The sequence below is a fragment of the Harmonia axyridis genome, chromosome 5 (genome assembly GCF_914767665.1).
Source record: "Harmonia axyridis chromosome 5, icHarAxyr1.1, whole genome shotgun sequence".
NCBI lineage: Eukaryota > Metazoa > Arthropoda > Insecta > Coleoptera > Coccinellidae > Harmonia > Harmonia axyridis.
This window is the reverse complement of record NC_059505.1, coordinates 37365910-37379732: the sequence shown is the minus strand read 5'-3', so window position 1 is coordinate 37379732 and position 13823 is coordinate 37365910. Positions and strand designations below refer to the sequence as shown.

General features: G+C 33.3%; 1 protein-coding gene across 1 annotated transcript in view; it reads right to left on the bottom strand.

Annotated features, from left to right (window-relative positions):
• LOC123680044 overlaps positions 1 to 13823 on the bottom strand; it is a 225248-nt gene that overhangs the window by 159373 nt on the left and 52052 nt on the right. The window contains exon 2 of the mRNA XM_045617694.1: positions 4981 to 5036. Coding sequence (XP_045473650.1) covers positions 4981 to 5036 — 56 coding nt within the window. The remainder of the gene's footprint in view (positions 1 to 4980; positions 5037 to 13823) is intronic.

Here is a 13823-nt window from a genome sequence, read left to right as displayed (position 1 = left end):
GTGGTCTTATTGAGTCACACATTCGACCTACTGATCCTTGGAGCTACCACGTCGTTTAAAAAATTATGTCATTTCGATTTTTACTAGCGACTGTCTTTGACGCACTACATCCATTTTATTTTGTTTAGCGATGAAGCGCACTTCTGGTTGAATGGCTACGTTAACAAACAAAACTGCCGCATTTGGAGTGAAGCTAATCCTCACGTGTATGTCGAAACACCGTTACATCCAGAAAAACTGACTGTATGGTGCGCTTTATGGGCTGGTGGAATAATTGGTCCGTACTCCTTCAAAAACGATGATGGCCAGAACGTTACAATCAATGGTGATCGGTATAGAGCCATGTTTACTAACTTTTTCATTCCTGAATTGAACAAAAATGATGTCCAGGAGCTGTGGTTCCAACAAGACGCAACATGTCACAGAGCTCGTGCCGCAATCGATTTATTGAAAGACACGTTTGGTGGCCGCCTAATTTCACGTTTTGGACCTGCGAATTGGTCTCCAAGATCTTGTGATTTAACACTGCTAGACTACATTCTGTGGGGCTATGTAAAGCCATTGTTCTATGCGGATAAGCCACAAACCCTTGACCATTTTGAAGACAACATTCGCTATGTTATTGCCGATATACGGCCACAAATGTTGGAAAAAGTCATCGAAAATTGGACGTCCAGATTGGACTACATCCGAGCCAGCCGTGGCGGTCATATGCCAGAAATCATATTTAAAATGTAATGCCACAAGATTATCTCACGGATAAATAAAATTCATGTCAATCGAATAATCCATCGTTGTTTTATTGCAATTTAAAGTTCTATAGCTCAAAAAAAAAAACACCCTTTACTTCTTTGAACTTCCCTTAGTCTTTCCAATCGGAGAATACGATGCTTAACTATTTACCATTTTATTGTCACCCTGTATATTACCAAAATTCCTCGTAATTAGTTGCATGTCCCTTAACTCTTCACGTCACGAAGCATGCTTCGTTTCTTGAAATATCAGACCACGTTTTATTGCCCAAATTCGAATCATTTATCGAAATCTACAACACTGCACTGTCAACGGTAATTACCACCAAAAATGTCAACATAAATTAACAGAAGACAAATCCGACATCAAGATAGTTCAACGTACGATGGACCCTTTTCATCCCGTGAGGTTGGCAATATTTATAGCATCTGTAAATCAGGATCAACATTCGCCAAGAGAAGGAATTGAATCGAAACAGGCGACATAAAAAACGGTTTAGCTCAAAGAGCAATGCAGATAAAATGAAGCTGGGATGTTGGAAAAAAAAATAAAACTGCTGATTGTGTCGAAATTGTCGAGGCTGGAGCAAATCCGGACTTATGAAGACATACGAAAGATCCAAGAATCGGATAATCTCTAGATTTATTTTCTCCTTTCGTGAATTATGATCACTGAATGTCAGATTTTTTTTTCCTTCATTTTAATGAGTTGTACTCAAATGTTCCAAAGGTTAATTCAGATGAATACTGAATTCCTTATTTTCTAAGGAAGAGGCAAAAAAACCTTATCCTAAAGTAATTTTTCCCTCTTCTTTTTAGTACGAATAGTTATTTCAGCAGGAATAGTCATTTTAGCAGGAATCGCCTTTCCAGCAGGAATAGTCGTCATTCTAGCAGGAATAGTCAATCCAGCAGGAATAGTTCTTTTGGTATGCATTTTTCTACCAGAAGGAATATTTTTCAGCAGGAAAATTCCACAAGCATTAATATCTGTACTTTAATTCAGCCTTCTCTTCGTATAATCTCAAGAAAAAAAACACCTGCTAATAAAACCTAATATAATCTCATACGACAATTAAATTTCGCATCTAATCTCACCTAATCAATGCTTCCTGCATCAGACTCTAATAACTTCACTATTGAGCAATTAATTATCCTCAATGGATAGATCTAAGAAGTACGCCACTGCAACTAACGTTTTGCTATCTGCGAATGCCACAATAAGTTATGGTTGGCGGCCTGTTGACTCTTCTTCTTTTTGCCCAACTGGTCTTTGACATTGTACAGCGATTGGCAGGAAGGAATAGTTAAGGAATGACTGCAAGATGTACTTATGCAGGATTGAGCAATTACGACCAACTCTCAGACGTTGGTCTGAAACTTTTCAGTGTTTATCGCCTTGGCTCTGGGCTAGAACGTGTAAAATGGTGAATAATGTGATGGTGGCTTTGTGAACTCAAGGCTTCGGTCTGGTGAGAAAACCGAATTTTGACTCCGAAAGTTCCTGAAGAGAATTCGAAGAAGTGGCAATTAATAATGAATTGAAGGAACGTGAGAATATGTCGGAATACATTTTTTCTGAGAAGACCTCAGGGTAATAAACATAGACGGAGCATATGTCATTTTTAGTGAGAAAATTTTGTCCCCAACATGAACTATCAAATTTGACATGAAGCGCGCGGAAATGAGAACATATCAGTGATAGGATATTTCACTCAATTCGCGAGTTTCTCCACAAAGAACGCACTTCTTATGTTCCATAGTGAATCAACGTTTCATATTAATTCAAAATATATTAAATTAAATAAGTACCTCAATATATCAGAAATTCAGAAAACAAACTTCAAGCCCGCCAAACGACGTGAAACAACCAATGACACAAGGAGAGCAAAAGTTGCTAAACCTTGGATTTCAACAGGTAGATACAGAAAATAAGGAATATTCTGTTTATTATAAATTCGACAATTAGAAAAAATATCGGATTCCAAATATTCCAATTTGCATATTTAATCGGGAACTCAAATAAATATATCTCATTCGATATAATATACATTCATAGCGATATAGGGCAATTGTGGATATGAAAATATATCATAATCCGACAACGTAACCTAACCATCTTGGGGACATGTAAAAATTGCGTGTACTTCCTCTATCTATGTTTATTATTCTATGGTAGATACCAATTCTACGTGGCATTTCCATCGATAATTGTACTAACTATACGTCTTCATTCGATGTGTGTTTTGTTAATAAATATATTGAAATTTTTTCATCTGTTTCTCATTTTTTATTGAATTGTATTATGTATTGTATTATTTTGGTGAAATTGGTGAGTTACTTAGGCATTGAGAAATACTTCACTGACGCCTTCAACCTAAAAACCAATCGAAGACCAATTTTTGAATCATGAAAAAACAATTCATACAGCTCTCAGCGCTAGAGTAAGAATTGAGGACAATATAACAGATTTAGGAAAGGAATATTCTATTGGCCTGAGTCTGAAGAAGTTAAGGAAATAGGTACTATAAAAAGGATTAAGAAGTAAAGAAAAGTTGAGAAAAGCAAAATTATGCTATTTTGTGTAGTTCCTACACACTGCATTCTCAACAAATACATACATCCCACATATCGAGAAGTTAATTCTTCTTGGTAGGTTGAAATGCCTTTTGTAATGTCATAAATTACATGACTCTTCTTTGCTTAGGTTGGAAGCAGAAAATCCTATATTGTAAATGGTTGTCAAAAATAGCTAATACATGGATAAAGAAGAAAATAATGCTTAAAACCCTAATATGAAAATAGTATACAACGAAACGTAAAAAATTTTAATATTCCCTATTTCGAGTAAAACTCGGACTGCACATAAATGAAGTTATGGTACCTTAAGACTAGACGCGTCTCAAAAGGCAACATAACTCACAGTTACCGTCAACACAGCATACCGGTTATTACACACAACTTAAGTGAAATTAAAAACCGAATACAAAAGCTGAACAATGGCCATTTTACAACCGGGTATGAATGAAAGAAAAAATGGTATGCCAGTGTATGTGGCATGTATCATGAGTTATGCATCAATTTTCATTCTAGGCACTGTCAACGGCGTCCGGTAAGACTCCTTGGGTCACGTGCTTCCTTTCTTGTATCGAGCTGTGTCAATGGACTGATATATTTTTAGGATTTCTTCGTAGCGTACTTTTGAAGAATACTTGCGATCTCCCCTGATTAGTAAAGGTTTGGCGTGTGTGAAACGCAAAGTAAATGGCAGATTGGTCATTCACTATAGCGCAGGATGTAGATGGTTACTCAATCAGGGTTTGATTCCTGATTTTTGCATATCCTCACTGGGAATGTATGTTGAATTTTTAGCAATGACAGTTTGCAAGGAGAATATCCAATATTTATCATGAATTGTTTACATTTTCGAGAGGTTTATTTTCAGCAGGAATGTCCAGATTGGGAGGTAAAGGTTTCTGTCTTATTCGCCTGTTGATGTCTCCGGATGTCAATGTTAATTTTGAGTGTTTGGAGGTTTTATGTCATTTTTTTTTTGGAAGGAAGTTAACAAGGTATCGTTTTCCAGATAATATTCAGGTATTTTGAATATTTTGCGGAGACTGCACACAAAACTATCGGAAAGTTTAATGGAGGTTTCTTTCTTGGTTCAGCGTTGAAGTCTCTGAATAATCTGGTTTGTTATAAATTTTGAGAGGATGTTATTAGATTTCTTTTAGTGGAATGGAATATTTTCCCCTTTGAATTGAAATTTTGTGAATGTTTGTTCCAAATCAAGCATCTCCTTTTAATTTCTGAACTCAATTTTTGATGTTCGATTGAAATTAGTTCTTCTCAAATAATCTACAAGAATTTTGAAAGTTATTCCAAAATTTTAAAGGAGTATGTTGTTTAATAGAGTAACTTTTCAAGACGATTCATTTATCTTCATCTTATCTTGAAGTTTCCCGAAAATTTCCCAACTTGCAGATTCATAAAATATCTTGAACTAAAATTAGAATTTTCGAATTTCTTTTTAAAATTTATTGTATTTCCATTTCATTTTCATGATTTTTTTTTAATTTTCTACCCCTACGCTCCTACAGCTTAGTAAAATCTTTCAGAAGCTTAAAGCTTGTAAAAGTTAGGAGATTCAGTTGTGTTCTGAGTAGGCTTTCAATTTTTCTCACAACAGTAAATCTTGATAAATAAAAAATAATGAAAAACTTACCGTAACGGTGTGGAGCCATATCCAAACTACTAATGGCAGTATTATTTTCATTTTTGCTGCAAAAACCAAAAATAAATTAGTATATTATAATCAAACACATAACTTCAAATAGTAGAGTGAACAGACATTGAATGAATTATTCGATCATTTCTCAATGAATTGTTTCGAAAACAGATACCATAAACTCATCAAATATTCCCATATATAATCCTTTCTCAATATGTCAGGCTTCTAATTGCAGTTGGCTCTGCAACCTTGATACCAAACTGAATCACCCAAATTTTTATAACTGGCTTGAATGTCAAGAATTAACATTTAGGATTACTTGAAGATCTTTGCAGTATCCTGGTGAGAAGCATGCTTTTAACACAACGACTCTATGAAGGAATTGAATGAGTCACTATGATCTGAATGAATTAAAAGTGTGTAGAAACTAAAATAGTTATTTATAATACAAGTGCAGAAGGCATTGATATTCTTCCACGAGTTCAAAATTCAAAAACGAGCCACGAAGTGGCGAGTTTTTGAATGAACGAGTGGTAGAATGAGCCTTCTGTACGAGTATTATATATTATTTTCTCTAATTCATTGCATTTTTATTCAAATTAATGAAATATTTCCATAAATATCATTTAGTGATTTTTTCATTGAAAAATGTTGGTTGGCAGAAGTGATTTCTTTAAGGCAAATTTCGAATTTGAACGATGAATTGACAGATAAAGCCGTGGCGGAAAGTTCCGAGTACCAACATATAATAATAAAATATAACCATGAAAACTGTGCGTTTCTGATATATTCTCGCACGATTTTGTTCTACAAGATGTGGAAGAATGAACGGAATAACCACAGAATTAGAGAAAATATAGTAGTACTGTCAGTTACAATATTCAACTGAATTGATACACAATTTCTTGAAGTACCTCAATTAATTGTCTGAATTCGTTTCAACGTGGTTATAGGTTTGCAACATACTCAAAATCAGATACAAGAATTGAGTTCTTCTTGCGGTTACCCAATAAAATAACCAATCATTGAAAGAAGCACCGACTGAGACCACCGAAATAAAAATCAATTACTCTTCAGGATGCGTCATCATAAAAAAGTCATTTTCGTTTTGATACCACAAATATATCGAACTTTTAACGCGTCCAAAAGATGGCATTATTTCTAGAATTGATTATCTCGATCCCCGTTCACAAAAAATGTAAAAAAAAAGTACCGAAAAGATGGTTTCTTCGATTCTGTTTGCCGGTACTTCAGATCCATATTGAACCAAAACCTTGGAATGCAAATTTTGGGTGATTCCTAGATGTACGTCGGTATAATGACCGGATGTCTAAAAAAAATCTCAATGCCAAAGCGAATGATACTATTATGCTTGAACGGTTTCATGGGTAGAATTTCCTGCAATTCAAGAAATTCACTTATGGATCGATGGAAGGTTCAATAAATGATGATTTGATGGTATTTACTATCCAATACTAGAGGACACATCAGACAATGTCTCAGACAGTTCTGAATATGAATTCGTCAAAAATTGCATGTATTAACATGCAATTTTTGAATGCTAAAAAGACTAGCACGCCACTGGATTCTAAGTAAAAAAGTGCCTGTATAATGTTTTAATTTCAGTATTAGCAGAGAAATAATGTTTTCGATATCGCCAAATTTTTAATTTTCGCCTATAACTTGAAAACAATAGGAAGTGGCCAAAAATGAATACTACTCTTGTAAGTTTCTCAGAAAAAGAGAACGATTTTGTCTATCCTCCCCGATTTGAAAGAGGTAGTGCTAAAACATCAAAATTGGCTCACCTTGTACATGTATCAAGCTTGAAGGTGAGTATGTGCACGATTAAATCGAACTTAAAAAAAGGTTTTTACTGTTCAGACCCAAGAGTCTAAGTGTTAGACGAATATTATGCTGTAATGTTCGAATCTGATGATGTTTGTTCCCAAAATTGAATAAAATATCCAAAGTTCATTAATTAGAGACTATAATAGTTATATAATATATATAATATAATACAAGTGCAGAAGGCATTGATATTCTTCCACGAGTTCAAAATTCAAAAACGAGCCACGAAGTGGCGAGTTTTGGAATGAACGAGTGGTAGAATGAGCCTTCTGTACGAGTATTATACATTATTTTCTCTAATTCATTGCATTTTCATTGAAATTAATGAAATATTTCCATAAATATAATTTAGTGATTTTTGCATTGAAAAATGTTGGTTGGCAGAACTGATTTCTTTAAGGCAATTTGATGAATTGACAGATAAAGCCGTGGCGGAAAGTTCGGAGTACCAACATAGAATAATAAAATATAACCATGAAAACTGTGCGTTTCTGATATATTCTCGTACGATTTTGTTCTACAAGATGTGGAAGAATGAACGGAATAACCATAGAATTAGAGAAAAGGCATGTTAAGTATAATAATATCTTAGGAAGTTAGTAGTTTCATAATATAATAAGTTGTATAATTCCCTGGAAATAATTTTTTTCTCAAATTGATTCCTCCGGTCTTAAAATTAATGTATCTTATTATCGAATTAGAAGGATCAACGAGGTATAGCAACCAAATGTTTGCAAATACACTCCAAATTTCCAAATTGAAAAATTACAGTTGATCCTGATGAAATCCTGAATGGCAAATTGAAACTAATAACATTCTTAAATTTAAACTCTATAACTGTTTCATCATCCTAATTTGAATATTTTTTCATCAAACAGTTGTTCTATCAATAGTTTAGAACCAATAAAATTTTCAAACGCTGTGTAAATAAAAAATTCATATAAAATTCGCGTCATTTTTTTCATCGACGTTCCTACCAGCAAGTCTCGAGAGTATACCAGTCCGTTGAACTCTAGGATTACCGTAAGAAATCAAAAGTCTTCAAAGGAAGTGCCTGAGGTTACGTATAATAGCGCACATCTTCAAATTTCGTTTTTCACAGGTGGTTCTGAACCTGCCCGCATGGTCTATAACTCAATCCAATCAACCTAGCTCCATCCTGTTATAAATTATTTATGACTGAACTGTTAATTCTCCAGGGGGATTTTCGGTATTTTTTAAGTTTGTGAGACGCAATGATGATATAGTGTAAAATTCGACATTCTCGTTTTCAAGGAGAAATCACCAGAGCAAAAAGGTTCAAACTTTGGAATGGCAGACGACACAACAAAGGCGGTCTTTGGTACACAATGGTTCGATTTGAATTTCTGTTGATTCAGCCTTCTAGATTGTGGTTCCATTAGGTGAACAGAACCATTGAAGTGTTTGCTTAGTTGAGTAATGAAGAAGAAGTCGAAGGATAGCTGCATTGGCTCGTTAGCAACTATTATAACAGAAATACTATGACCACAGGCTTAGGCCATAAGACAGAATTATTGTCTAGCGTCAAAATTGATCCAGGAGATCGATAAATTCCAGTGATTCCGATGAAAATCTGCATTCAATAGGCTGGTGTAGATATGAAGAAGCAATGCTCATTATTTTTCATTTCTTTATTCAACTGGTGGTATCGATCGTTTTGATTCATTATTTTCTATAAGGAATCCTTCGAGATTTCGTCTCTGTCCAAAATTTTTCAAGAAAAATATGATTAAATTCGATTTTTTTGATGAATCTGCAGCGTAGAGTACTAAGCATAGAAAGAGAGAGTAAACGCAATTTTTACATGTCCCCAACATGGTTAGATTACGTTGTCGGATTGTGATATATTTTCAAATCCACAATTTTACTATATCATTAGGAATGTATATTATATCGAATGAAATATATTTATTTGAGTGATTCCCGATTAAATATTCCAAATTTGAATATTTGGAATCCGATATTTTTCCTAATTGTCGAATTTATAATAAGCAGAATATTCATTATTTTCTGTATCTACTTGCTGAAATCCAAGGTATGGCAACTTTTGCTCTCCTAGTGTCATCGGTTGTTTCACGTCGTTTGGCGCGCTTGAAGTTTGTTTTAAGAATTTCTGATATATTTAGATATTTATTCCAATATATTTTGAGTTAATATGAAACGTTGATTCACTATGGGACATAAGAAGTGCGTTCTTTGTGGAGAAACTCGCGAATTGAGTGAAATATCGTATCACTGATATGTTTTAATTTCCGCGCGTTTCATGTCAAATTCGATAGTTCATGTTGGGGACAAAATTTGCTTACTGAAAATGACATATACTCCCTCTATCTACGTTTATTACTCGGAGATCTGCAGAATAAAATAATTGTTCTGGGCTTCTGGCTTGAATCAACCAGGTGGAGCTTCGTGAAAATAATACTCAAATATTCATACTACGTATCAGCTTATACGTCTTCTGTTGCAATGTATGAAGACAATCAATCTCTTACTTTCATTCTAACTTGATAATTTCACCTTCTAAAGTGAGCAAAAAAAACCGCAAACGTAAGTGAGTCAGAATTACACGTACACGTGTTAACACATGAAAGCTACATCTAATTTAACTAGGCTTTGGCGATTGGTGAATTAATGCAATTAAAACCCATGACCAATGGACAAAGAGTGAATTTGCAAGAGTACATGCTCTACACAGTGAACAAATTCAGGTTAATTCTTGTGATAGCTTTCAGCGCTTAGTGAAAGTTCATGGAACCAACGAGCTAATAAATTCTTAACAACAAGAGACGAATTTAATGATTGGTAAAACCGAAATATGTATCAAGTTAACAATCTCTTTTTTTGGAGGTACCGTTGAAAAAATGTGAACGGTTCATTATTTCCATATGCTAATTACCGAAAATCAAGTATATCAGTATGTCAATAAAACGATTTTTTGTTTTATATTATTCTCAATCTCTCAGAATAACCTAATGGAAAAAAAATTGAAAAAAATCAAAATCGAAGGGCAATTTTCAGCTGCATATTTTCTCGATTTTCACCAACATTTTTTCAAGAAGCCAATGATGAGGAAAAAGAATTATTGTAATGTATCAATTTTTCAACAGAAATTCCAGCATCCTACATTTAAAGTAAACGAATACTTCAATTTCAAGCTGATAAAAGTCCAACGCTTCATTATTGACAATAATGAACGAATGTTGCAGAGTCTTATGGATAATATCTTTAAGTAAAATAAGTATTAGGTGTTATTCCATAGGTTCATTATTCAAAATAATAAAGGCAAAAATTAAGACTCCTAAAAGATGAAAAAATATCCAAGAAGTCATAATTCAAAACATTAAACGAAAGAATGAAGAGTCTTCAAAAATTCAACGATGTTGGGTAGTCTGAAGACAATGAAGTTTGTAAAAATATCAATTGTGTCAAATTCCAGAAGTTCATTACACAAAATAATGAACTATGAATACTGCAAGTTCTATAAAATATCAGGTAGATAAAAATGCATGAGTTCATTCTTCAAAATAATGAACGAACAATAAATAGTGTGGAAAATTCTATGAAATAAAATTCCTAGGGTTCATTATTCAAAACAATGAATGGTGTTGCAAAGTCTGAAGCATAATGCAGAGTGTGAAATTATTCTGTTACAGTTCTGTTATTTAATAGAAGGGTTTAAACAAGGGTTCATTTTTCAAAATAATGAAAAAGGAATGTAACAGGGTCTATAGAGTATCAGGTAGATAGAAATCCAAGAGTTCATTATTCAAAATAATGAACTAGAATTGATGCAGAGTCTCTTGAAATATCAGGTAGTTAATATTCCAAGGGTTCATTATTCAAAACAACAAACGATTTTGCAAAATCTGCAGAATAATATCAGTTGTGTTAAATACCAAGGATTAATCAGTCGGAATAATAAATTAAGAGCAAAGAAGAGTCTACAAAATATCAGGTAGATAAAAATTCAAGGGTTCATTAGTCAAAATAATGAAGGAAGAAATAAATATTTTGCAAAATTCCAGGAATATAAAATTCCAAGGGTTCCTTATTGAAAATAATGGACAGAAAATAATGCAGATTGATTCTTATTTTCACTGATCGTGTATATCCACCATTACACTGTTTTTTATTCTTTTTTAGTTGACCATTCAGCAAACTTTGAAATTAGCGTCAACTTAACGTATAAATTAAGCATAGAAAATCTAGCACGACTCCTTCCATCGATTAACATAAATTTCCATTGAGCCCTACACTAACTCAGATAAACTGTTGTCATTCTCTGTGCATACCCTCAATTAGAAGACATTCAATTAAAATAAGGATCTATAGCTATGGAGATCCCGATTCAAACTTCTCGGCAAACTTCAGGTAATTGCTTAATTGGCATCGACGTTTATTAACATATTGTTCTTCGTTCTTTTTCCAGACTCATCTGGCGCTTCTGACCTTGTTTGGAAGTCATAATGGATAATGAGGAATTATTAATTGTTATAGAATATGTTCCTTTAGTGCTCGACTAGTTTTTCCTATTAGCTATCTCTGTCCGCCAATTAAATGATTATTGAGAAATTCGAAACGTTGGATTTATCAGCAAAAAAAGCTTCTGCTTTCGTTATGTAAGTCAATTAAGCAAGCTTAAGAAGGATTACTTCGATTCCGATTGTTGGTGGGCTCAACAAGACTTTATTCGTCTATAATCAATCATTTGCTTGAATAAGGATTAATGAAGAAAGTTCGAATGGAATCAGAGCAAATTTTGTTCTATTGAGTAACTCTTTGTTATTTGTAGCAATAATCAAATGGTATTGAATTGCAACAGGATTCAAATATCAACTAATTCATTTATGTTGAGATATACAGGGTGATTCAAAACTCCACGTTATAACTTTATGATGTAATAGTTTTAGTTGAAATGAGAGGTACTTCCAAGTAATTCTGTTTTCAATTTTGAATTACTTCGGAAATATAGCCTGTGGCACTTAATTTTTCTGTCATATTTTTGAAAGGAGCCATTTACAGCCATTTCCTGGTTTTCTCCACTTTTCTTCTAAAAAAAATTAACATTCTTTAAAGCCGTTTTCGAGGAAAATTACTTCAATGTTATTTGGTTCAAATAATCAACATTTGATCTCTTCTTTGGAAACATATGAAATGTTCTCTTTGAAACTATTATTTTCTGAATAACAGTGAAGTCATTTTTTTCCGAAAACGGTACGGTTTCGAGAAATGATACATTTTTATGAAGAAAAGTAGGGAAAATTAGAATATAGTATAAAATACCACCGAAAACTACGCTACTGAAGCATCGTAGGACCTCAAAAAGAACATGAAAATAATGGAAACCCTCTGAGTACAATATCCACCAAAATTCAAACGCTTTTCACCCCAACTCGTTTAGAATTTAAAAAAAAAATTGAGCCTCCGAAGATATTAAAAAAAAAAATTTACTGGAAAAAACTCCTCATTTTTAATATTTTAGATATTTGAATATGGATAATCTCCATAAAACTTCATATAGAATGAATTCATCAGGAAATTCATTAAAATAATGGAGACAAACTGAATAAAAACAGAATTCTATAATCCTAGTAATTGAACCTACAGAAAAATCCTTCAAACCAAAGATCAAAGAGCACAAAACCAGTTGATTGAATAACAAAAAAACTCTACTGAATAATCAAATTATATACGACATTCATATTCATTTTCATTTTGATATTTTCAGAAAAAAATAATATCAAACTTAGTTATACGTAGTTTCCAATAGTAAGTTTTTGAAATTTGCAATCCATGGAATCAACGAAATAATAATCCAATCCCTCTAGAATTTTCTAAATGAATATTCTCGAATCTATAGAATACAAAATTCTCTGTTTCAAACCTTTTTACGAAATATGAAGGTTTTTCGTATGAAATTTGGTACAGAAATTAGTTGTTATACCTATTGTTTCGATTTTCCTAGATGAAAAAAGGATCCGTAGATTTTTAAGGTGAGAAATCAAAAATCTCATTTCTACAAGTTCTAAATCTGTGGGGAACAATGAATTTAAACGAATACGCCATATTTATAGCTTTATGTTTTTGTAGTTTCTGCATTTCATCAAACTTAAACTACGTGAAGTTCGATCAGAATCAATTTTTTTTTTGATATTGTTCGAAAATTTCAATGTAATATCTTATGAATCAATATCACTCAACTTCATCTAATAAATTTTTGTAAACGTAAATAAGTGGTTTCAAAGATCAATTGAGATTTTTAAATTCATAGGCACAGTAGACCAACATTTGAAAAGATCATTATTTTGTTAAATTGAATTTAGATGAACCAGTGAAAATTCACTATGTCAATATTTTTGGTAGGTTGTTCAACCTACGAAGAAATTTTTTCTTTAGACTCCTTATATAAATTTTTATCTAAAATCAAATTTTTCCAACTTACAAAATCATAAGAAATTCCAAATCCTCTTTGTCTCACTGTACATCCAAACCGAAAAACAAAAAAATCATATTGCGCAACAATGACCAAGAAGCACAAGAACAAAAACACTTCGCGATGTTGCCCGTCAACTGAGACAGTGGATGTAGATGCTGACCTGTCCTACTCGCGACTACTTCTTCTAGCACTCGCAACCGCTAGAGTTCCAACCTCCAAAAAGAGTAGGCGCGCTGAAGGAACCTCTTACGAAATCTCCAATCCACCAGAGTATCCCACAAATCCTTTCGGCATCTGAATATTCAGATCTACCCACAGCATAGACAGATGAGTGATCAAGACGGAAAAATCAGCCAATGTACCACCAGGATTTGGTAACGAATGCTGGTCTGGAATTGTTAAATGGTGAAAGTAGACTTGCCATAAAAGGCATAAGAGGTTTCAAAAAATTTCTCTCGCAATTCGTACGGTAATCATGTCACAACTGAATATTTTCATACATCTAATTGCAGCCATTACTGCCGTTTTA